Here is a 27,500-nt window from a genome sequence, read left to right on the forward strand (position 1 = left end):
ATTTTTATTCCTTTGTAGATTTTTTATTGCTGTTTCGTCAACGTTTAATTGTATAAGATTAGTTGAACACTAGTCGCTATTTTATCCATAGCTGAAGAAAAGAATTGTGGGTTCCCGCCTTTCTCAATATTCTCAGTGCATAATTGACTATAACAGAGCAGATTAGATTAGAAATCAGCGTAACCGATTCCATAGCCTGAAACGTTATCCATTAGGCATATCTCACATTTACTTTTTGTTTTGTTTTTTTCAATTGTTAACCAAAAAACAACTACATTACAATCAAATACATGGAAAATCGTATTCAGATAATGCATAGCATTATCATCATATTCTGTTTAAAATCCATTTTTGCAAACTATCCTATCTCTGACCAGGCCTTTATTTATCCCTCTCTCGCCCTCTCTCTCTGTCTCTGTTTCTCTCTCTCTCTCTCTCTCTCTCTCTCTCTCTCTCGTCCATTTTTATTTTTTTTTTATTATTTCCTTCCATGTTTTCCTTTGTGTTCTCCTACGAACTTGACCTTCGACCTTCTACATCGATTGACCCAACAACCTAAATCTATTTTTCCAACATGGCCACCAAGGTCTCATGTTCTGCACATATCTTCATATACTGCCCCAGGTTTTATCTTCCTCTCAGGTCATCAGATCTAAGCATGTCTTTAATAATCAAATTACACATCTACTGTATCATACTCGTATTATTTCTCTCCATGCAACATATGTCCTCAACCCTTATTGGCCAGGTTTCATTTTTTTTCTTCTACTTGGGAGTCACCACTAATCAAAGGCCCGAAAGCCACTCGAGGATAAGAGTTAATGAATATAAAATGGTAGCGTAGTCATCATTAATGGTGTAAATTAGGTAGAATTTGATAATTTAAGGGAACAGCTCAACAATAATTTGTTTACATTGGACTTGAAGGTTACCATATTGTATTAAACCAGAAAGCAGAACAGTGTTCCACAGGTTGGCAGTTCTGGCAAAGAAATTTTATTCATGGAATCTGCGTTTAGATTTAGGCACAGATAAAATGTGGGGGGAATCATTAATAGTGGTTGTAGCTAGTCGAGTGTTTTCGTGAAAGTTCAGCAACAGGGAACCATAATTGGAGTTCAGTCGAGCACTTGCCATGAAAATAAGGATAGGGCAGAAACAGGCTCGCAATGTCTCTTCTGTGGAAAAGATGTTGCAAGGAAGAGAAATAGGTATCAGCTACTAGGTTTCGAAGCTGGTTTTGAACTCTATTAAGGTTGGATAGGGCGCACCGAGCAGCTCTTGCCCAGATGTGGCAACAGTACTTTATTTTAGATAGAGGATTGCATTAGCAGTGAGATACCTGCTCAAGCGGTAGAGTGATTCAACCAATTTTTCCAGCAATCATAGGCACAGATTTGATGTATATGTTCCATTTCAAATCAGGAGTGAAGGTCAGTCTCAGAAGCTTTTCAAGACGTGGGGCTTCCCCAAGACGAGAGCCATTCATTTCAGTTGGGTTGTGATGGGGTCAGAGCAATTATGATGAAAGGAGAGAAGCTTGGTTTTTGATGCATTAAAATTAATCAGCCACCTTTTTCCCCATTGCATTACATTCTCAAGATCAGAAGAGAGAGAATCAGAAAGTCTTTGTCATTGCTTGTGGTGTCGTCTGCATAAATGTCTATGAATGATTTAAGAATGTGATTTGGGAGATCATTGATAAAGATTAGGAAAAGAGTTAAGCCCAGGATGGAACCTTGAAGGAAGTCAGGGTTAATACTGTGAGTTTCTGATTTCTGCCCATCAATGACTATTCTTATAAGCCTATCAGACTCAAAAAATTTATTAACTGAGAAGATATTTCCGGCTTTTCCATAGCTGGAGATCTTGTGAAGTAGACCTTTATGCAGTACTCTATCAAAAGCTATTTCCATACATTATTACTGAGTACACATGCCTGATAGACTCTTCTCTTTGTAGACAATGGTAATGTTCTGTTGTTTAGTAAAGGTAGAAGTTCCCTGAACTTATTCCATCTATTCTAACTTTTGCATGATAGATAGAGAATAGATTGATAAAGGATGGTTTGATGATAGATAGATGAAGGATTGACAGATGGATAGATAGCATTATATATATATACCCAACTTCCGCTCCATCATCTAGCATGCTTTGAATCGATCTGTTACGCCTACCATTTGAAAAGGGAATTTTTTTCTGAAATTAATAATGGAATTTGTCGCAGACATAACAAGTAAGACATTTTACCAATACAACTGAATAAATATATGTATATATAAAATATATGTATGTACTTATTGATTTGTAAATCGCCACTTGTCTTCGTCTTCTCTTACCAACAACGACTATATTCCATTCCTCGCATTGTGACAGCCTTTTAAATCTCTACTACATACCTATCCCACACAATGCTTCAAGCAAACTACATATCAATCCTATATATATATATATATATATATATATATATATATATATATATATATATATATGCATTTAAATACTGTGTTTGTTAAGTTATGCCGTTACGTGTGAATACAGAACCCTCTCTCTGTTAATCTTATAAAAGGCCTTCACATGGAAGGAAGGTCACCTTTAAATTTCTTTAAAATTTAGCATATGTATTGAAAGCACATAGATATAAACACAAACATGCATGCAGAGGCACATGTACGCACACAGACACACATACAGAAACACATAGATATCAATATACAGACACAGGTATACAAACATCTACGCATACACAGAGACAGAGGCACAATGAGATGTACACAAGTGCACATGCATGCATAGACACAGATGTGTATGCACAAAATATGCATAGTGCGATAGTCGGACACATACTCACATACAGTTACGTGTGTGCAAAAAACCGCATACATGCAGGCAAAGGTAGAAGCTTACATACATACAGACATATAACGGTAAACAGATATGCATGTGTGCAGACAAAGGTGCACACTCATGCATAAAAGATGCACACAGGTGCACGTACACGCACATATTAACATACACTCAGAGCCTGCAACAAAAATAGGACGTACGCAAAAAACGTACGGACTGATGCATATTGATTTTTATGTGAACACATTAGCTCACAAATATTGTAAAATCATTTTGAGGTAATTAATTTTGTATTTCCTTGGGACTTGCAGCAATATCAATGAGACTTTAAGAATGTGATGTATCTGTCATCATTTAGAGAGAGAGAGAGAGAGAGAGAGAGAGAGAGAGAGTGAGGAGAGAAAGAGAGAGATAGTGGGGAGAGAAAGAAAGAGAAAGAAAGAGAGAGAAAGGGAGAGATGGTGGGGAGAGAAAGAAAGAGATAGAGAGCGAGAGGGGGTATGGAAGAAACATACAAAATAAGTAAAGAAAGTTTTTAAAACTAATTATGAAAAAGTGCAATTATCGAACAACAGACATCCTTAAAGACATCCACCTACCCCCAACTCTTGCAAATTGGAAGTTTCTATATGCAAGCCTATCTCTGCTCTATCGTTACTATTATAGTAGCTGCTCGACTGAGCTTCCATCTATGACCCCCCCCCTCTGTAAAACGTTTGCAGTAAATACTTGCCTAGCTATAACAACCATGGATAATTTCACTCACTTTTTATCTGTGCCTAAAACTAAAACTTTTCAAGAACAGAGATTTTTTTTTTTTTCATAGAACTGTCCATCTGTCGAACACAATACCGCGGGGTTGCTTCTCAGATGACTGGAAGTCATTAGCCAAATATTAAATCTGGTTTGATCAAACAATTCGGAATCTAATAACATCATCCGATTCTATTTAAGGATTACTATTCCATTCGGATACCAAAATCCTTTTTTTGTTTCACCCCTTATTTTCTTCCTCTATGTCCCTTAAAAAAAGATGTAATCTTTAATATGTTTTCTATGTAGATGCTGAATAGCAAAATTATATTAAACCAGATTAAATATTTTGCTAATGGCTGTCCTCTGAGATGAGCCTATATCGAAAATCCATGGATTAAGGAAATTACTTTGAATATTGTATTCTTTGTTCAAATAATAAATTTTTGTTTTGAAAAATTATATTTTTCTGAATGAAATTTAAATACAAAAAATCATAAATCTTTTACGTATATATATATATATATATATATGTATAAAGCTGAATGTATGTGTGTGTGTCTGGCCACGAATAGGCTCCTGTATGGTTGACTATTTTAAAAAACTGATTACATATAATGATAGAAGATGTATCGAGACACAGGAATGGGTATGTTTGATCTGGCAGAACAGTGGTTCATTAAAATTGTGGGGTCTGCGTTCACGCCTGGTCCACAAAGTATGGAAATAAAAAATTTAAAAATTAAAAAAAAACGTTTACAAGTGTTTTTGATATAGATGTACATAATAATACTTTGATAAGTATGTTTTAACATAAATAGGGATAGTATAATAAAATTGTGGGGTCTGCGTTCACGCCTGGTTTCCATAGAATGGAAATAGGCACACACTTTAATAAAGACTTTTCATATCTATCTGCGTAAGTATACTTTGATAATTATGTTTCAGTTTGAAGAAATATGGTATAATAAAATTATGGGGTGTTCGTTCGCGCCTGACCTCCATAGAATGGAAATATGTTACAAAGTTTAACAAGGTTTTTTAATATAGATCCACAGAATATTGTGATAAGTGTTTCAGTGTGAACAGGTATGGTATAATAAATTATAGGGTTTATCTATTTTATTTTTACTTTCATCATATTTTGTTTTGGTTTTGATACCCCTAAATTCGATGCTATCTCTTTACAAGCCTTCCTTTTCATAACCTATCATACTTTCATAAATCATAGTCCATTTTCTGTAGGCTGTTTTTGACCCCAGTCAACGACGGGTACTTTTGCTAGTATATATATATATATATATATATATATATATATATATATATGTGTGGCTATAAAAGTGAAATTATCTGTGTGTATGTCTGTGTGCGTACATTTCCCTACCAAATTACTCTGTCAATTTTCAGTCTACAGACTCGAGATTTGACATAAGGGATATTGAGATTTTGGAAAATCTTTTAAATCGGTTTTTGGACAGAAATTTGGCTGTGAAGGGGTCAAAGTTCAACGATTTGACCTTTGAAAACTCTACCAAACTCCTGGGTCAATTTTGGGTCTAAACACTTGAAATTTTAGATATAGGTTACTTGGACATGGATCAAACGTTTACTTGATTTGTTTCCAAAACAAATGTTAAGGAGTCAAAATGGGGTTCAAAGTTCTAAAAAGAAATTGACCTCTCAGCCAATTTTTGGTCTAGACATTTGAAATTTTACATAAAGTGTATTCAGATATAGAGCAAGCTTTTAAATCGATTTTTGGACGAAAATTTGGCTACCAAGAGTTCAAAGTTTAAAAGATTTGACCTTTGCGGTCGCTAGCAAAATATTCAGCAAATTTTGGGTCTAAACATTTGAAATTTTATATAAAGGGTATTCAGACATACAGCAAGCTTTTTAATCAGTTTTTGGGTGAAAATTTGTCTGCAAGAGGTCAAAGTAGAAAGAGTTGACCTTTGCAGACTCTACCAAACTCCTCCTTCAATTTTGGGTCTAAACACTTGAAATTTTAGATGTAAGTTACCTGGACATGAGTCAAACCTTTCAATATATATATATACATATGCACATAAAGTTATGAACAGGGCCCAAGCAAAGCTGGGTTGAAATGCTAGTATATATATATATATATATATATACCTGATTCGCTACGTCTTGCTATATAGATGAGTTGTTGACGACAGAACTGTTGGTTTATATATGCCTACATTTTATTTTATCAATATAATCATCCACAGACTATTTCACTGTATTACGCCTGTTTAGTATGGTTAGACAAGCAGGTACCCCAAGCCAGGATCGAAACTCGTCCGTCAAGTTGACAGTTGATACTTCACTTTATACCTGTTTAATGTAAATGAAATCTCGATGTAAATTTAATGTAAACATTATCAATTGCTGGAGAGCTCGTATTGCTTCTGTCCAGTGACTAATACCCTTAGCCAGCGGCAGTTGGTGATTTTATTACAAGAGCTCTACCGAATAGCAAGAGGAGAAATATAGTCATCCACAGATAAACTGTTTCATTGTATCACAGTTGTTTAGTGTGGTTAGACAAGCGACCACCGAGCAGACAGTCGGCACTTCGTATAGATATATATATATACTAGCTTTCTTTGCTTGCTGACTATTACTTCGCAAAATTTGCCCCTTGAAAAATTAAAATAGCAAACATTTCATTCATTAAACACGAAACTAAATCATTCTTATTAATTCATATTGATGGACATTAACGTTTTGGTGATTTCCATATAAATTTACTTATCTTTTGAATGTGACTTAAAAAAAAAGAAAGAAAGAAAAGAAAGAACTCAATTTGTCTTTTTCACTTGCAATTTAGACATAGATCATGCTTTGTTAAAAATCAACAAAGAAAGGAACATTCGAAGACAAACGCTAAATGTTTGTACAGGAAAATAAAAACAATTTTTTTTAAACCAAAACTATTATATTAAAATCAAAACAATCGTTGAATTAAAATGACAATAACCAATAATAGTTAACTAATGAAAAGCCATTTTTCAGAACCAATATACAAATTAGTTACCCTTGCGACCGATATCGTATGTACATAAACGGTATATAAAATAAGTGGTGTTTTTATTGTGTAAAGTTAAATTTACTTGAAACAAGATATTCTGACTTTACCGAAAATAATTTCGAATGAACCCCTAAGTTCCAAGTAATAGTTAATCATATTATTAGTATCGCTTGTATTGGGAATTAAACCTTTAGCCTCCTACTGCCACTTAGCAATTCATCCGTTGCAATCACAGATGCATGTGGACAATTCTACGAGGGTTGTTCCAAAATTAATGCCTCCTATTTTTTTCTATTCTGCCTGGATAGATGAGAAATCACATTGTTATGATAACTGGACTTATTCATGATCTGAAAGTTTCATCTTCCTCTTGCAGATATTGGCATTGTGAGACTCTTAAGAAAGCAACTCCTGTTGTGGCCGTGCGTCAGAAGCAGAAATGCATCACTGAATTCCTCTATGCAGAAAAGCGTAAACCAATCACCATTTACTTGTTGAATGTTTATAAAGCCGATGCAGTTGATGTCAGCACAGTTAAGAGATGGGTTCGTCGATTTCAGAGTGGCAACAGACATGCGAGTGACACAGCATGCTCCAGCCACCCCTGGTCTTGGCAAAAATGCATTGAAAATGGTGACGATTATGTAGAAAAATAAATTCTGGTGCACAAAATATTGCTCGTTTTAATGACACCACTCCCGTCTTCGTAGCTCTTCAACTTTTCTTTTAGTTAAAAAATAGGATGCATTACCTTTGGAACGACCATTGTAGTGTGAACTTAAGGAGCTTTAATCCTAAAGTGCTAAGTAATCTTAGGTTCTAAATGACAGTCTTCTGGAGGTTTGTCAATTATTGTCAATAATTATTGGCAATAATTGACAAATAGAAACAATTTTCCTCTCTCTATCTTTCTTTTTCTTCCCTCTCTTTTTGTCGTTCGGTTATTTAAAGATATAAAGAACTTGAAGCATAAAAACATTTTACTAAAATAACCAGATTCATCATGAAATAACTCAGAAAAGGGTTGATATGCCATAAAACAAAACGACCAAGCCATCTAACTATCCTATAAAGTAAAGCAAAAAACTTTAAAAGAAATTTTGCTGAAATATAATACTGTATTTGCAAAAGATTTCTGGTAATAAATTTAAACAAAAAAGGGAGGTCATCAATAAGTTAAATAATACTATTTCATCATATGCAATAACAAGGGCAAATAATATCTTATAATATTCTGCTTGTTCCTCCCTTCGTTAGTCCGTACATTACCTTTTTGAAACGGCTAAATACAATTTTTGAAGGCCAAACTGCATCAAAAAAGGCTAAATTCACGAAATTTGGCTTTAAAAAGCCAATCTGGCAACCTTGGACAAGAATATGAGAGTGACCTCCCTTTAATCTAGCCTCGTTGTTGAATATCATTATAATGATAATAATATTCTTGTAATAATGTGAGAAAAGAACTCATAATAATTTCGATGTGCAGTGGTTCTTCACCAAAGAAAGAAATCAGTGAAATGCTATGTAAAAAAAAGGAATATTCAAAAGAAACAGGGCAAAAAAAAATGAACATTGCCTGCCAAGAGGTGCTGAACTGAAGGAGTAAATTAAAGATTTTCTCTTACAATGTGATTTTATTATTTTTATTGAACTATGTAGCACATTATTATTTTTGAGTATTTATTAATAATTATCAATTTATCTCATTTGGATCAGTTCTATATTTAAAATACAATGGACACTGTTTTCCTAAAAATGTTAATAAACTGATATTTGGTTTTTCTGTCAAAAAATAAATAAGTAAACTTATTGTTTGCACTATCCAGAAAAATGTCAGTTTTATCAAAACATTTGTTGATTGAATATATTTCTCATTCCGTGGAATTTCCACGGGTCCTGTTAGTGAACAAAATGTTAGGCTTTCTTTTTTATAAGGAAATCGTTTCTTCTTAAATTGGAGCCTCCCCCCCCCCTCCCCGTATCATAGGAGTTCCCTCCCCTTCCCTTCCAGTTAAAGGTTATTGGGCAGGGGTACGTGGTTGTTGCAGACTTGAATACTTAAAATGTGTTGCATATCTAGTGACACTGCTTAAAAAAAGTAAATGCAAGAAATAAGTCATGTTGCCAAACTTTTCGGGGGTACAAATTGAATGAGGGGAAGGGGTGAAATAGTGAATATATTAATAATTCAAATTGTTGATAATTGTATACTTATCTCTGTTCTCCAACAAAACTTTTGCCAAAAATTAACTTCAGAGACATACCCAGTGGGTCTATGGAAGGTTGTGTTCTGGCACAAGCGCAGAAACAATTTGTTATAGGCCGGTGTTTGTGAGTTTCACTTTTGGTGCAAGAAAGTGAATGACCTTCACAAGGGAAAAATATATAGATATATATATAGAGAAAGATATACATAGATATAGATAATAGAGAGGAAATAAATGACTGAATTAATGATGAGATCAAGGTGGATATGAATGAGTGCATCACTAAATTCGTGTGAACGCACAATTGAAAGAAGGGTGAAAAGAATGGAGAAAAAAGTATATTAGTTAAAAGGAAGAAAACGTTACGGCTGAAAAGTAAATGGCCTTCATAAAATAATGAAAGAAAGGAAGGTTGTTTTGTTTTCCGGCATATCAACCCTTTTCGAGTTATTTAATGCCAAATCCAGCAATTTTGGAAAAAAGGTTTTACGCCTTTAGTTTTTTTTTTTTTTTTTTTTTATATCTTCAAATATTTATTCATGGAGTTCGGTTTGCTTGTTTTGTAAGGGAAAATTATATATTTTTTTAATGTTTTGACTTAAGTATTGGAAAAATTTTCTTATGCTCAAGTTATTTATATTTTCAAATATTTATTCATGGTGTTTAGTTTGGTTGTTTTGGAGAGGAAAATTGTTTTTAGTTTTGACTTAATTATTGGAAAGGATAGTTTGGACTTTGCAGAATATGAATGATGGATTTTGCAAAGGAAAAGAAAAAAATACCATCAATGTTTGATGCATTTTAGATTATGAAGCCACTATCTTCAAACAGACTGGTCTAGTAGCACCAGAGCATAGTTAGAACATTGTACTTTTTACAAAAACATTTTTGATTAATAAAAAAAAAATTTAAAAAAAAAAAAAAGATTAAACCGATTGTACCTTTCAGTCTAGATTTCCACACACTGAAAACTGAAACATCCGTGTTTGCCAATATGCATCAGACAATCAATGTAATATTTGAAAAGTATTTCACTTTTTGGTTCTCTTGTAGCAGATAACTCCCCGATTCTACTTTCGTTTTTTCTGGCTCACATGCCCCTATTCCGAATTTGTAGCAGAGGCCGACATCAGCGGACTTTTTTTTTCTCAAAAAACACTCATTAACAATGTTTTTTAGTTTATTTTGTTTTTTTTTTCTTAATTTTTAACCTATTCCATACTGATATAAATTATTTAATCAGGTAAAAATTCCAATTTTTAACTTGATTACTACATTTAAAAAGCTATTTCTCCATAGTATGTTCAAGTTAAATTCATTTTAATATTTTACGATATTTTTATTTATTAAATTGTTAAATAATTTGCAAGAATAACTTTTTTAAATGTAGTAATCAAGTAAGAAATGGCGTTTTTACTTAATTAAATAATTCGAAATAAGAAAAATGATTTTTGTTTTAATTTCATTACTTTTATTGTGCAATAATTTATATCAGTTCGAAATATTTTGAAAATTAAAAAAAACATTATAAATGACTGCTTTGGTAGAAAACAAAATGTCCACTGATGTTGGCCCACTGCTATAAATTTGGAATAGGGACATGTGAGTGAAAAAAAAAAGTGAAAGTAGAATCAGGAAGTTATCTCCTACAAGAGAACCCAATCTTTATGACTAACTAACTAACTATATATATATATATATATACACACACACACACACACACACACACACACACACACACATGTTTGAAATATGGTTAGTTATCCTTCTGGTCCCAAAAATAAGGGATTATAGATGTTAATGCGGTTTAGTTTGGTTATTGTGTTTTATTCATATCAACTTTTTTCAAATTAATTAATGCCGGATCCAGCTGTTTTGGTAAAAGTTTGAAAGGGTATTAACCTATGGGGTCAGTAAGAATAAACATAAGAACAATAGATATGCCAACAGCAGGTTCAACTGCAAGTCTTTTAAAAAAATCTGATATTAAAACTGTCATAAACAGTCTAGACAGCAGAATAAGCATACCAACAAAAAGTTTAATATTTAGATGATAGATGTGACCCTCACAACTACTCGAAGCTAGAGTGGACCTCGTAGTAATGGTAATCAAAGGGTAACTCCCCCTTCACAAAAGCTCCAAAATTGGGGCCTCACCATTGAATCCAGTTTTGTGTCATCTCATTAGATTAGAAAGTTAAGCAACATTGACCCTGGTCAGTATCAGGCGAATAGAAAATCATCCCTTGGTTGCCATTACTCTCAGATCCACTTTGACTTCTAGTAGTTGTCAGGGTCCAATCTATCATTCAAAATTTTCATATTTACAAATAAGTCATTATTAAGATACACCTGAAAAGGTCTGAGGTTACATCGGCTGAAACGTAGTGAGAATAACACCCAGGATGAGAACAGTAGTCTGAAACAATCTAAATACATATTTTTAATCATCATCTCAAAAATTCAGAAACTCTTCATTTTGTCTTTATGCAAAATTGCATTAAAACTTAAATAATGTTTATTTTTTATATAATAAAACACAAAAAATATTTATTGTGTACTTGCAGAGATGCCTAACGTTATATGGGAAAAAATGAGGACCCTTGAATACTCCTGCCATTTTCTATTCTTGTTTTAAATTTCTAGAATTCGTAATTTTAATTGGTTCATGGGAAATAAATTTATAGTTGTTATAGAGTTATGTCCCTTGATTTCTCAAATACAAGAATATATTTTTTCTGGCATTAATTTAATCCTCGGTGACCCCAAATGAATGAATATTATAGTCATTATTTTTTTGTTTTTTTTATACCAAAACCTGGTGGAGGTGATATTGAAGCCGAATATGTAAGGTTTGCAAAGTAATCAACTTTAGTAATTAGATTTAGCTGGCCACACAGACAGATAGGCAACATTTTTAAAAACTAAAATCATGTTGGTACAATTAAAAATATATGGATGTCAGCAATTAAAACAACTAATTAAAAGTTATATTATCAAAATTTTAAATAAAAAGTGAATATGAATTTTATTTCAGAACAAGAAATACAATTTAAAACAATTCTTGTTTATTTCTAAATTCAAAATGGCGTAATGTAAGCAAATAATAAGGTAATTAATTGCAGCTTCTTTTCACATTTTCGGATTTTTTAATCATGCCTAAACGAATTTTATTTCCTTTTGGTAGATTGATAGTTGCTATTTCTTCTGATGAATTTAGGCAAAATAGATTCATTGATTGATATAATAATTAAGTGAATGATTTTATGCTACAAAACAGATACTGTCAAGAATTGTAAGTGTCAATCAAATTAAAGGAATAAATTGTAAGATGGCCGACATCATAATATTTGGAATATAGACTTTTGTCATTGATTCTGTAATTTCTTGAGCTTCTTAAATAAGGGTTGGTATATATAAAAAGGAAATATAACTCAATAAAAAATATTTCCACAGATATATATATATATATATATATATATATATATATATATATATATATATATATATATATATATATATATATAAGGGAGTTTGTGCGCATGATAGTTCATTTCCTATAAATTTCGAAATGACTAGCCTAATTTTGTTTTAAATTTCCCACACATGTACTCTGTTTCTGGGAGTGATCTTAAATAGTTTTTGCATGTGAATGCCTCTGATAAGTATTGAAAAGTAAAAAAAATTTGATTAAAGAAGGAACAGTTCGATTTTGACAAGTGAATTTGGGAAGTTTCATCACCGTACAAGCAGAAGGGCCCGGTATATAAAGTCAACAGTAGATTCTTTAATAAAACAGGGGCGCGTTCAAAATGAATGTTTTGGTTTAGAGCACAATTTAATCATTATGCTTGACTTTTGCATTTCAAACTTCAATTCAAGCCGGTATATAAAAGTAATTTTATAAAATCAACAGCACGTTCTATATAGTTCAATCTAGACTACAATGTAATGTGGCGAGGCATGTAAAGCTTCTTCCCAGAGTACCACAGTGCGTCCCTGACTAGAGCAGGCAATCAATCGATTTGATTGAAAAATGTGCGATTTCACCAATTTCGATGACATTAATTCAATAAAAATATTGGGAGTGTGGAACATTCGTTGATCCTCATTCAATCCCAGACAAAGTCAGGTCTCCCTGCTAGTATATATATATATATATATATATATATATATATATATATATATAATGCCTATGAATATCATTCTGCTTATTACTTTCCTCTGAGGCTTAGAACCATTCTTTGAAACTTCATGAAATAAGGAAAATTTTTAAATATTTGAACTTGTATTTCTTGGTGAATAATAAATTTGCTGTAAATTCTAATTTGCAGAGTTTAAATTCAGTTTCTTATATATATATATATATATATATATATATATATATATATATATATATATATATATATATATATACACAGGCGGCAAAAAGAAAGTCCGCACTTGTAATTTTTTCAAAAACTGCAAATTTAAGCTAAATTTAATGTAACTGTTTAAACAAACTATACCTCATTTGATTCGCCTTTTATTCTTCTATAATTTTACCTGTTCATATTTGACTTTTAATTGAAATATTCTAGTGTTCACGTCAATTTCAAAAATAACTTCAAATTGAGGAGGCAAAAAGAAAGTCCGCACAATGGAGAATTGTTATTTAAATGTAACTTTAGAACATTAATGCAACACAAATACAACAGAAACACAATGAACTAGTTAAATAAGTAGCATAGCGCTTCTGCAATTTGATAACCTGCAATCTTTTGGAAATTCCTTGAATTAGACTGCAGCAATACTCCGGGGAAAGGGCATCCCACTTTTCTTTAATTTTTGTCCAAAGTTCTTTCAAATTTGAAATTTTATTAGTGCATAGCTGTTGCTTGATGTAATGCCATACGTTTTCGATAGGATTGAGATCTGGAGATTGTGCAGGCCAATCCAAATACAGAATATCATGCTCTTCCAGGAACCTCTTGACATTGCCAGGTCTGTGAATATGGGCATTATTCTGCATGAGGATGGTATTATCATCTAAATTACGACCAAAGTAGGGTAGAAAATGCTCAGTCAACATATTAATGTACTTGGTCGAATTAATTCGACCTTGCCAATGAACTATAGGCCCCAAACTATTGGTACTAATAATGCTCCATACCAAAAGTGAACCTCCACCACCTTCCAATGGACGTACTGCCTCCCATCACTGCCTAGCCTATTGAACTTGCTTTCGTCACTAAAAAGCACTTTTGACCAATATGAAGAGTCATGATCTTCATTGCATCTGACAAAGTAAAATCATTGGCTTGTGTCTTGCAACATGTCCTCACAAATTCAATTCCTTTAATCTGTTCTTGGCAGTAGAAAGAGAGTACTTTTTACCAAGATTGCACTGTTGTTAGATTTGGGGAGCCGTTTCAAATCTGTTTCTTAGGCTGCGGATCTTGATAGCATTGTCTTCCCTGTTAGAAGTAACTCCAGTATTACCAGATTTAAGGGCATCACAAACACTGTCGGCATTTTGGTGCTTTTGCACAGTTTTTCGTACCGTTTTCTGATCACATTTCAATCTGCGCCCGATTTCTCGTTTAGATAAACCAGAAAGGTGGAGATTAATGAGTTCCTGATGATCACTAAAAGAAAGTCGTGGCATATGGACTAAATGTTACGTTGTATAACCTGGGACAACATCCATTACGATTAAAGATGCTTTATTGCCTGTTGGTGAATATTTTAAACTATTTAGGGTCGATAATTTAAGCTGGTTTTAAGCTAATTTGTTGCTGTGGACTTTCTTTTTGCCTCCTCAATTTGAAGTTATTTTTTTTTTAGATTGACGTGAACACTAGAATATTTCAATTAAAAGTCAAATATGAACAGGTAAAATTATAGAGGAATAAAAGGCGAATCAAATGAGGTATAGGTGGTTTAAACAGTTACATTAAATTTAGCTTAAATTTGCAGTTTTTGAAAAAATTACAAGTGCGGACTTTCTTTTTGCTGGCACTATATATATATATATATATATATATACATACAAAGGTGATCGTGCCTCTGAGTGCAAAACAGGGTCTACTAAACTACTCTGTCAAGTTCTTGCCTACAGACTTCAAAATTAAGATATAAGTGATTTGGACATGTGAAAGGAATTTAATTTGGATTTTAGGAGAAAAGATGCTAAGAGGTCAAAAGTGAAACATTGAACCCTGGCAGGTGTAAGTTGAACTAATGTGTATCTTTTAAGCATGTGCAAATATACATTTACACGTTTAAGTCAGTTAATTTGTAAAGTTTGGATAAGCAGCTGAACTTAGCTCAAATGATTGTGAATAATGCTGGAGAGCTAAATGCTTTGGTTTTGATTCTAGCTGATGGCACTGAAGTTCTATCCTTTTAAAAAACTTTTAAAATCCCTACTATATATATATATATATATATATATATATATATATATATATATATATATATATATATATATATATATATATATGTATATATATATAACATGGCTGACGAGAGCCTAACATCATTTACGTTTTACCATTAACTGGTCCCCTCTATGTTGGGCTTGAAACCGACGGTACCAATGTTTTTCTGAACTTTTGTACTATTAAATAAGTAAATATTAAGCTCTTATATCGAAAAAGTTTTACTTTGTAATCGAGCACTTTGTTGGAATTCTTTCCCCCCAAAACAGTAAACAAATATATATATATATATATATATATATATATATATATATATATATATATAGATGAGAGTCATTCCAAAAGTCAGGCCTTCTCTTTTTTTAACCTAAAAACTAAAAGATTGAAGAGCCACAAAGATGGAAGTGGTACCATTAAAACAGGCGACCTCTAGTGCTTCAGAATTTATATTTCTACACAGCCACCACAATTGTGAATGCAATTTCATCAGACTCTTTTAATTCCTCAGTCATAAAAGTCTAGAGTGCACTTTGTCACTCATATTTCTGCCACTGCTCTGAAATCGACGAACCCATCTCTTAACTGTGCTGACATCAACTGCATTAACAGGCGTCAGTGAATGTTGATTGGTTCAGTTTTTTTTTTCTTTACTTTTTTGCATGGAGAAATTCAGTGGCACATCTCTGCTTCTGACACATGCCCATGACGGGTTACTTTCTTTCAGTCTCTCACTGTGAATATCTGCAACAAAGAGATAAAACTCTCAGTTTATGAATGCATAAGTTCCATCGTCATAACAATGCAATTCGCGATCTCTCTGATCCATTCTGATAGATTAAAAATATTGGAGGCATTAGTTTTGGAACTGCCGTCATATTTATTGTTAAATTGTTATGGTTTGGTAGAGGTAAATTTATATTTTATAAATAAATGCTCTCGCATTCTTAACGTTATGTTTTGGGGATGTGTTTTTTTTTTTTTTTGGGAGATAAATATTTTTATGTTTCATTTTTCTTTTTTTTTTTTTTTTTTGCAGGTAAGCAACATTTTTTCATTTTAAAGAAAGTGCAAGGTAAGCAAAAGATTGTGCAACTTTCTTTTTTCATCTCTACTGCCAAATTGTACTTTCAAGTCGCCTTTCCAAAAGGAAAGATTTGTTATTCTTTATGGCTTGTTAGCCCAACTATTCTTCAAAGTACAGGTCAATGCATGGTTCAACAAGTGAATAAGGCGGTTTGTTTTACATCCATGCTTCAGTTGAATGCTAACTTCCATCACGTGTGCGTTTCATGATTAAAAAAATTATTTATTTCATAAAAAAAAAAATCTGTCAGTAAAAGGCTAAGATGTGTCCGTTCAATCTGCTTCTTTAATGATGAAAATACGTGAAAAAATTATTTCAACTAATATGATGTCGTTAGTCTCAGTCTTTTCTTTAAATGCTATTATGGTATGTATTCTTTAGAAATGTCTGATCTATTCCCTGTTTCATTTCACAAAAAACACTCGACAACCACAATCAACAGTTTCCGCCACTCTCTATCTGCGCCTAAATCTAAACGCTGATTCCACAAACACAGCATCTTTTTTAGAACCACCCACCTGTGGAACATTGTTCCATTAGTCTGCTTCCTGGCTGACTACAATATGGTAGCCTTCAAGTCTAATGTAAACAAGTTCCCTTAAATAATCAAATTGTACCCAACTTACACCATTAACAATTACTACACTACAACTTTACACTCGAAATTACTACACTACAACTTTGTCCTCGAGAGGCCTTCGGGCCTTGATAAATGGTGACTCACTTGTAAAAAAAAAATGTTCCAGCTCATTTGACTCGTTGGTGTAGTGGTCTTCATCAATTCGTTGTTTTAATACCTCATTGTAATACAGCTTCCTATTCAGTAACTTTTTTCCGAGGATTGCAAGGTTGTGGAACTCTCTGCCTGCTTACTGTTTTCCTTCTACCTACAGCATTTGTCTTTTCAAGAGTAAGGTTTATAAGCATCTCCTGTCTTTCCGATAATCATCTTTCGTTTTTTGTTAGCTCCTTGCATCAAGTGGCTTCAAGCCTTGTTTTAAGCGATTTCCAGTAAAAAAAAAAAAAAAAGACGGTCAGAGCCCTTTATGCCATATTTCATAGACGTATTGAAAAATTCCATTCCAGACTTTAGTTTAACAGATCGACAAAACGTTATTTCGGAATTTTTTAACTGAGGATTGATCATTTGTAGCGTTTGGTTCTCATCATGGATGTTATTCTCACTACGTTTCAGCCGATGTAACCTCCGACCTTTTTCAGATGATATTTTTGAACTTGGAAACCTTTCAAGTTCAACATGAAAATTTCCAGGTTTGCAAAGATGCGCTTGATGAAGATTGGAGGTTACATCGGCTGAAACGCTGTGAGGATAACATCCCAGATCAGAATAGTAGACCAAATACTTCAAATAATGCAAACATTCAATGTAACAGATTAACGAAAATGCACTTGTTTTTTCGCATCATCTTAGTAATTTAAAGTGCTGTGAGTAGCAGAGTGGATAAAACACTTTGTAAAATTCAGTTGCAAAAGTTACACTCTTCTGGAGGTTGATGGTTCAATTCTCAGTGCAGGCGACACTCAAACTATAGCTGCAAATCACTTAAAACTTCTACCCAGTCATGGCTGATGGAACAAGAGAATACAACCCCCATAGATTAAGTAAACGGTTCCATTCGAAATTCCACGCAGATTTCAGAACTCGATAATATATACCAGAAAAAGATTGGAGATTAAATTGACCGAAGTATTAAGTGAAAATAACACTCAAGATGAAAACTAATTCCAATAATCCAAATAATACGAATATTCATCCAAAAAATTCAGAAACGTAATACTACAAGTGTCTTCGACCCTGAGGTGGGCAACAACAAGCAACATCTCACACCTACTGTCCATGCAGTCTGACCCAAAGGGTCAAGTCACTTCATACACACTCAAGCCAAATAAAAATGTTATTTCAAACTTAAGTTTGACAAACTGATGAATTATAGAACTCTGAAGACGAACGTCCATTTTTAATATTTAAAACAACTTTATTGTGTCGACTTTATTAGCCATACACCACCACCATAGCGTTGAACCCCTGGAGGAGCATAGGCCATCCATAACTTTTGTTGATGCTTTTGTAGTGAGGAGTTCTTTTTTCAGGGTGAGGGTACTAATGCAACACTGTTCTCTTTCACCATCCATCCATAGCCCTTGAGCCCCTGGAGGGGCATAGGCCATATACAATTTTGTAGATGCTTTTGTAGCGAGGAGTTCTTTTTTTTTTTTTTTTTTGGAGTGAGGATGCTGGCCCCACGCCCAACCTTCTCGGAAAGTATATACAGCGCCTAACCTTCCCAAATGGTCACCCATCTGGTACTGGCCAGACTCAATGTTGCTTAACTTTGGTGATCTGGCAAGAACGGGTGTGTCAGCGTGATTGTGCCATACTTTATTAATGTGTAAATAAAAGATAAAATGAAAAAGAATGGTGTTAGTGAATTGAGAGATTACTAAAGGTTATAAAAAGTCTAAATGTCCCATCAGTAGGGAAAAAGGAAAAGTTCATATATACTATGAGACCGTTACCTACCCATTCATGGACTGTTCCAAATTCTATGTCAATTAAGAGCCAAATACTCGTGGATATTGGATACTCTACTGGTATTCGACTGACAAGTAAGCCAAGCTTATGTCATCACTTTTCCTTGTATCTTGTTCCTTTTTCAACATATCTGTAAACTTATACCATGTTCCGAATTACCTTTTCATGGTCCCAACCTGAATCCATATCAATATATGTGTTACGTATCTGTCCAGGGAAATGAGCAAACAATAAATTAAAAAAAAAACTAATAAAACTCATAGTTAAAATAAAGAAATATTTATTTAACATAAAACAAAACAATAGAAATAATATTTACACGTAAATACACTTCTTTAGTACTACTGCTACTAGCTTTGAAATTGATTATAAGGTCTGCAGCATTGATGATAAAAGGGAGATAAGAACTACTGACTTCAAATCAAATGTTTTACAGGGTGACCCCAAAAAACGGGCCCCAACTCTAATCAGGCCCCGTTTCTTAGTGTTTTGTCTGAATGAAATGAAACTTTGGTCATAACTAGTTTATTATATTCAAAACATCACATCAAAACACTAAGGTCTTTGGCCTTTTTTTCTCCGTTCTACAGCATATGTTCTAGATGGCCTCCATTTAGCTTTTTCTTTTTTTTTTGGTCACCCTGTGTGTATGGAACAATCTAATAATAAGAATATTAATATATAGCTCTTTGGTCAGAGAGAAAATATATAGAAATCTTTGTATTGACTGAAATTCCAGTTTCTTCAAATGATGCGGTAGTTGACTTTTAAGAAGTTTCTTTCAGCTGGATTTTCATTCCAGAAACATTACCGGAGTTCTTAACAGCAAGTCAGCAACTTAACAATTTAACAACTAACGTGGTTGCTAGTGCAGCATCTTTATATAGGTTTCTGCATGGAATTTTCTTGATTATTCCAGATTGTTTTGAAAACGTTCTAAATAGAATATTTTAATGTTCTGTTCATTTTTATAAGGAAAATATAATGTTATAACACTTTTTATAAGGAAAATGCCCTCTTATAACAATATGACAGAAGTATGAAGAATATTTGCGTTCAGTATACAAGCATTAAGTTAGGGCCAGTAGATATGTGTGTGTGTCTTATATTAAGTCAACTACTGCATCATTTGAAGAAACTGGAATTTCGGTAAATACAAAGATTTCTATATATTTTCTTACTGACCAAAGAGCTATATATTAATATTCTTATTATTAGATTTTTCCATACATACATGTGTGTGTGTGTATGCAGTGGTCGCCATATTGAATTATTATGTCTTTATGTGGAAGTTTGATAGAAAGATTTGATTTCGCTAGGAAAGAGGAACAATTTATAGAAAGCAGTTGGAATATTCAAAGAATTGAAGGACAAAGTCTCATTGTAACATTTTGAACAACTTTATTGTGTTTTCTAATGTGTAAATAAAAGGGCAATGAAAGAGAATGGTATTAGTAAAGGAATATGTCCATGAGTACAGACGAAGACCAAAGATTAAATGTCCTGCTAGTAGCGAAGAGAGAAAAGTTCCCGTATGAAGTCTTATTTGTAAAGAAAGGAAACGTGTTCATACTGAAAAATGTTTGTGCACAATTCGTACAATTCATAGGTGTTGAAGTCAGGGCCTGTATAAGAAGTTAAGTAGGTGTGCATGTGTGCTATTTTAAGTAAATATGTGCGTGCGCTATGTTAAGTCCATATGTGCGTGTGTTATATTAAGTAAATCTGTGTGTGCTATGTTAAGTCTATATGTGTGTGCGTTATGTTAAGCCCATATGTGTGTGAGTTATGTTAAGTCCATTTTTTTTTTATTTAACTTCAGTAAGTTTTAAGATATCAAGGGGCTCCCTCCTGGAGCTAACACTTGATTCTGTTATGATATAAATTTATATCCGAGGGTTCTTTTAAGAATAGATGCTGTTCCTTTTCTCTTTTTTTTTTTTTCATTTTTCTTAAACTTTTTCTTCTAGGGGATGAGACATCCAACCAGATGTCTGACATTTACGCCAATTTTAGTGAGTCCAACCAAGAGATCTTTTCAGGATTCTAGCCGTCCCTTTCAGTGCAATCGTTTGTATTTCACTTGCACTTGGTTCACCGGGTTTGCTTGCTATGTACTTTTTAAAGTTTTTTCATAAGCCCAGTTGCTCCTATAATGACTGGTATAATTGAAACGTCTTTTAATTTCCAATTTCGTTTCATATCATACATAAGTCCTTGATACTTTGTTATCTTTTCCCTCTCAACTCTGTTAAACCCTGTATCATTGGGTACACTGACCTCTATTACGGTCGCTTTTTTGTTTGCTCTGTCCCAAATCACTGTTCCCTTTATGGCTGCATGTGTGTCATGTTAAGTTCATGTGTGTGCAGTGGTCGTATTGTATTTCAAATTGACAGACAAAGCCACTTATAGAGATGCAAGGACGCATCTACAAAACAAGCAAATATTTAAAAATGATGATAAAAAAAATGGATGGAAAGAAAATCCACAAAACTAATGTACCAGAAAACGTATCCACAGGGATTTGAAGAAGAATCCATTCCTTACATTTGCCATTTTTTTCTTTTTTTTTAAATTTTTATTTTACTTTTTTTTTTATTTGTTGGAAGTCATGTTTGAATTGTGATTTCGAATAAAGATTGGTCAGTCAGTTGTCTTTTGTCCACAGAGAATTTCAGGCTCTGCATTAGCAGAACGGCAACATCAACATTGGCGTTGCCAATCACAAGAATTGCTATTCTTCCTGCCGAGAGACAATACCACTTTAGTCGTACGTTTATGAAAGCACTTAGCTAACCCTTTTTCCCTAGTAGTTGGTCTCGTTTCTTCATCTTTTCTTCACCTCTTTTTTTTTTTTTTTTTTTGCTTTCGCATCTGATAATTTACTCACAGATAAAACAGGAATAGTTTCTTCTAAAATACAGCGAAGGAAATTCCATGATATATTACTTGTTTTGATCGGACTATTGTTCTCATCTTGAGTGTTATTTGTGCAACGTTTTGGTCGGTGTAGCATTCGACCTTCGTCAGGCATGTTGGTAGTTATCTTGGAAAAGAAAGGAGAAAAGTTACTGGCTCCATAGATGGTTTCGTATTCTTGGAGTTGTTTTGTTGTTTTTTGGCAATGGTTTCATATGTGTAAAAGAAAAAAAAAAAGATATTTTTCTTTTCCAGGATGTTTTAGATAAGGATTGATAATTTGGATCATTTTGATCACGATTCTCGTCTGTTTTGTTATATCCACAACGTTTTAGCCGATGTAACCTCTAAATTTATGAGAAGTATTTTTGCGAACTGAAAAATCTTTGTTTCTGCAATTTTTTGAGATGTGGATTGAAAATATATATTATTTGAATTGTTCAGACTACTATTCTCATTTTGAATATTATTCTCGCAACGTTTTGGTCGATATAACCTCCAACCTTTTTCAAGTGTATGTTGACAAATGGTTCTTATTGGTGACTGTGTGAAAGAAGTTGTTGGAATTCAAAATGAGATCATGAAAACAGAACAGGCATTGAGTCGTTTAAATTTTTTTTTTTTTTTTTTTCTCTTTGGTATTAATTTGGGTGTGTACTGATTTAATATGTTTCTGAAGTTGAATAGAAACGATTCAACGTATGGTATGGAAGTGAAATTTGACCAGTGTTCTTTGAGGATAGGCGTTGCATGAAGAGACATGATATGAGAATGACATTATGGATGTGTAATATGGGTCTTAAAAACAAAATTAGTTCTGATAACCTCTGATAAGGAAGATAAAATTCGGACAGTCCGAAGAAATATGTGCAGCACTGAAGACTATGTTAGTTTGGTCACATTGAAAGAATGGATGAGAGGGCTTAATAGGTATAGAACAGTTGAGGAAGCAAGGTCACTTGTCAGAAGAAGCCAAGAAAAACAGGGGAGGAAGTGATAAGGATTGATTTGAAAGAGGAATAAATAAAGACCTGGTCGGAAATAAGTCTGTTTCTAAAAGCTATTCAACCAATGTCAACGTATTACAAAAAATGAGGTGTATATATATATATATATATATATATATATATATATATATATATATGTATATTTGTTCAAGGTTAAAAATATCAAAAAGTAAAAATCATCGAATTTCACGAGGTTGTTGATAGTGCTCAATAAAAAGAGCAAGATATTATATAATTACGGTAAACAAAATTATCATTAGTCACAACAATAAATCTACTGTTTCAATCTAAACAGACCTCATCAGGCGACAAATCAACCTCTGGTCTTAGTCAAGGCATGACCTTTAATAAAATAGTAAAAAAAATGATAGAAATAATTATCTATCTATCTATCTATATCTATATATCTATATATATATATATACATATATATATATATATACATATATATATATATATATATATATATATATAAGGTGCCTTCAATAAGTTTCCAGACTTTTTTCCTATGGACACTTTTATTACTAGTACACACATAAAACTCTAGTCCCTTCTGAAGTAATCTCCTCCGGCTGCAATGCACTTGTTGTACCGTTCCAACAACTTCTGGAAGGTTCCATGAAATCTTCTTGTGTGAGCATCTCATCACAGCCTCTTTCATCTCGTCAGTTGTCTCATAATGATAACCTCTTAGGTTTTCATTGAGTTTAGGGAATAATCAAAAGTCACAGGGAGCAAGGTCTTAACCATAGGGAGGCTGATGAACTGTCTTCATGCCCATATTGGTCAAATAGTCTGTGACAAGGATGGAGCACCCTTGGGACAAACTTTGCACAAATCTCCCGCATTTTCAGTTCCTTGTGAATAAATGTGTATACACTTTCAAAACTGACATCAAACAGTGCAATTATTGTCTCTATAGACACACGATGGTTCTTATTCATGAAATTCTTTATTTGGCCAATCAATTCTCGTGTTCTGACTGCCTTACTCCTCCCATATCTCTCATCATCCCTCACTGAATCCCTGCATTCCTTGAATCTCTTAAACTACTCAATAACTGATGCTCGATTCATGCAAAATGGTCTAAAAGCTGTCTTGAAGCATTCCATGCTTTTGTGGCATTTTTTCAAAGTTTAAAACAGAATTTTATTGCATATCATTCTTCTAAACTGTCCTCACTTGCATTTTTGAAATTCACTAAATGTGACAATCAGGCTTTTATTTTATGTTTTCTACATAGCAATACCAAGACATTATATATATATATATATATATATATATATATATATATATATATATATATATATATATATATATATAATTTAAAGGAGATTAGAACAACAGTCTAAAGAGCTGAGTGTATTTTAATGTAACAGTGAAATTACTAGTTTAATTAAAATACAGAAAAGAGAAGGTGCTCGTTGTAATCAATCAATCACATTACTTAATATATATATATATATATATATATATATATATATATATATATATATGAGATTTAGGCAGCATTTTTTCATTTAAGCATTGTAAAAATGATAAATTTTTAACTTAATTGTACCTTTTTTATATGTTGTGATATTTCTTCTTTGTTTTAAACCATTAAAACCATTAAAACCATTAAAATCATTACAATCTCTATTGTGCCCGACTCAAAAAAGTAATGTGTGTTCCATATGTGTTATGAACGTCTTGTATTCTCCGTTGAATCATCATTACTTTTGCACCTGATGATGATTCAACGAAGAATCGAAAACGTTTGTGATACATATATCGAACACACGTTACTTTTTCTGAGCTTAGCTCGAAAGAGATAATTAAAAAATCCAAAAAAACAAGACTGCCTAATTAATCAGAAGATCTCAATTATTTTTAACAGTGTTTGCTTATATGTGTACTAGAAGACTATCCCTCCTTCTAGAGAAGAATAATTTTTTACGACTTTCGTCAACTCTTATGAAGATCAAATTCACTACCTCATCATACTGAACCTTATTTCTAGAATGCTTATTCCAATTTTAATGAAAATCGATTACATAAGGAGTTTTCAGAAGAAATTGAAGTTTAGGTAATGTTACGTAATTAATGCTGAATAACTATGGATCAAATTTAATGAAAATCTGAAATATTCAAATGTCCAAGTAGGAGGTCGTGTCCATATTATGTCTCTTATAATACCTCAAGATAAATTTTAAATTTAAATATGGCAAACAAACTGAAATGTTTTGGAATATTTATCAATCTATGTTTAATAACATCTTATTAAAATTTCATAAATTAATATATTCCACATTTCGATCCCTCATGCCTAGAAACTATGTTCCAAAATTACTCCTCGACGTGACTACCCCCGACAAACCCGACAAGCAACTAAGTCCCACCCCTTTACAGTAGAGATCCCTAGGTGTAAGAAAGCCTTTTACTCCAATAGTTTCTTCCCCAGAACTGCAAGTCTTTGGAACTCCCTTCCGGGATTCTGTTTTCCCAACTGTACTGATATGCAGAAGTTCAAGTGTAATGTGAACAGACATCTTGCTACTCAACTCCCTTCATAATGCCCCTGCAAATTATGTCCCCGATAGTAGACCCCTACTGCAAAGTGGCACTGTGCCTTGTTTGGGGTGAAAATTGATTAAAAAAAAAAGAAAAAAAAAATTTATTACATTGTGTGATACTCCTGAGGTCCAACTCTACAATTAAGTTGTTTGGAAATCCACACAGATGATTTGTTTATAGAGGTGAAGGCTTTGTGCAGAACCAAACACACTTTTTGGTATTACTGCTAATCTCACTCGGTGTAATGACTGTCACGAGACAGAGCAGACAGTAAACCTCAGGGTTTACATCAGTTTTCTTCTCCTAGACGCATGTCTTAAAAAAAATCCCAATCTAAGGATGCATCTCTCTTAGTGTGTTGAAACCCAAATACCAACCTGAAAATTTTTACATCCGGCATGGTATATACAGTGCCGAGCATTCCCAACTGGTCATCCGTCTAGTACTCACTGAAAATACTGTATATACAAATATATAAATATATATATACACATATCTAAATATAGTTGTACCTATGTGGCATTGTTCAGGAGTGTCTGTTTTTGTATATCATTTTTATTTTTTTACTATTCAGTTTTTTTTTTTCTTTTTGTATTTTCAAAGTCAAATTAACTTATATTAATATGGTTTGGTTATATAATTTTTTATTGAGCCAAACTATTATAAAATTGCTATCACTGATTTTGCTTATGCTATTTTAATTCCTATTTATACAATTAATGGATGTAAACAATTAATGGATGTAAATAATTAATGGATGTAAACAATTAATGGATGTAAATAATTTCCCAGTCGTTCAATCTCATCATTTCTATTCGACAGTTTAAATGCGTCCAAATTCCTTTCAAATTTTGAAGCATCACACAGGAACTCATTCTTTTATTTATTTGTTATTTCAACAAATGAATAAAATGGCTTACTAATAAGGAAACTGAAATGCATTCTGTCGGATTTAATTGCATGATTATATTACAATTTTTCAATCAGATAGTTTTAATTCGTTTTATTTTATACTATTATATTTTTTTATTTCAATAATCGATGCATAGTAAATAATAAAAATTATCTATAAGTTACATATAGGTGAGAAACGTATGTACACACATGAAGTTGTCTCCTAATTGTGTGTGTGTGTGTGTGTGTGTGTGTGTGCGAATTAAAGAGATAAGAAATAAATATGGACTGATGTACCCTCTTGTTTCCAGCCTAGAACCTACATTATATCATATTAATTCTAAATTGTGGTGCAAGTCCATAATTCAATTTAATTAAAAAGAAAAATCTTTATGATGTACATGCCTGTTATGAAACGAAAATATCATATTCCAAAAATCATATAACTTGATCAAGTAGTTTTTTTGTTTTTTTATAACTAAGAAAATCAATTTTTATAAGGAAGCGCGAACGGTATGTCGTTGATCCGTCATATTTAATAAATAAAGGAAGACAACTCAATTTGAACTATCGAGATTTTATAACCAGCATGTAATAAATAGCTACAGTACACTCTTAATCGCTAAAAATCGAAAAAATGAATTTATATATATAATTACAATTAAGTTTACCAAGATAACCAAAAATAGCAAACTTAAAATATATTATGAATATTAAAGACTTAGTATTTATGAAGTAATCCTAACCAGATGTAAAAGCTCAATAAAACCAAATAGGAAATAGAGCTTATAGTATAAGCAAAGAGTTTTGTGTTTCCTTTTTTGGAAATTAAATATCTTTTTAATTCTTGTTAAAGTGCTTTTTTAACATACTTTATTAAGTCCTTGCTTATATATCTATATACAGGATGACCAAAAAAAACTGGCCCCAACTATAATTAGGCCCTGTTTTTTAGTGTTTTGTCCGAATGAAATGAAACTTTGGTCATAACTAATTTATTATATTCAAAACATCACATCAAAACACTAGGGTCTTAGGCCTTTTTTTTTTCTCCATTCTACAACATATGTTCTAGATGGCCTCCATTTAGCTTTTGATTTTTTGGGGGGGTCACCCTGTATATATATATATAATATATATATATATATATATATATATATATATATATATATATATATAATGTTGTTGTTTTAGCGATATTAACAGCTTTGAAA

At 32.6% G+C, this 27,500-nt stretch overlaps 1 protein-coding gene across 5 annotated transcripts in view; it reads left to right on the forward strand.

Moving 5' to 3' along the window:
* LOC145303664 (uncharacterized) overlaps positions 1-27,500 on the forward strand; it is a 1,499,272-nt gene that overhangs the window by 1,359,675 nt on the left and 112,097 nt on the right. For 2 of the 5 annotated variants that reach the window (XM_080145264.1, XM_080145265.1), the window contains one exon: positions 16,306-16,595. The exons of the other annotated variants lie outside the window; for them this stretch is intronic. In XM_080145264.1, the coding sequence (XP_080001390.1) occupies positions 16,306-16,562 (257 nt within the window). In that variant the 3' untranslated portion in view covers positions 16,563-16,595. Of the gene's footprint in view, positions 1-16,305; positions 16,596-27,500 lie in introns of those variants that run through there. 5 annotated transcript variants of the gene reach the window in all.

Source organism: Euprymna scolopes, chromosome 19, assembly GCF_053919585.1.
Source record: "Euprymna scolopes isolate OS-2025 chromosome 19, ASM5391958v1, whole genome shotgun sequence".
Lineage (NCBI taxonomy): Eukaryota > Metazoa > Mollusca > Cephalopoda > Sepiida > Sepiolidae > Euprymna > Euprymna scolopes.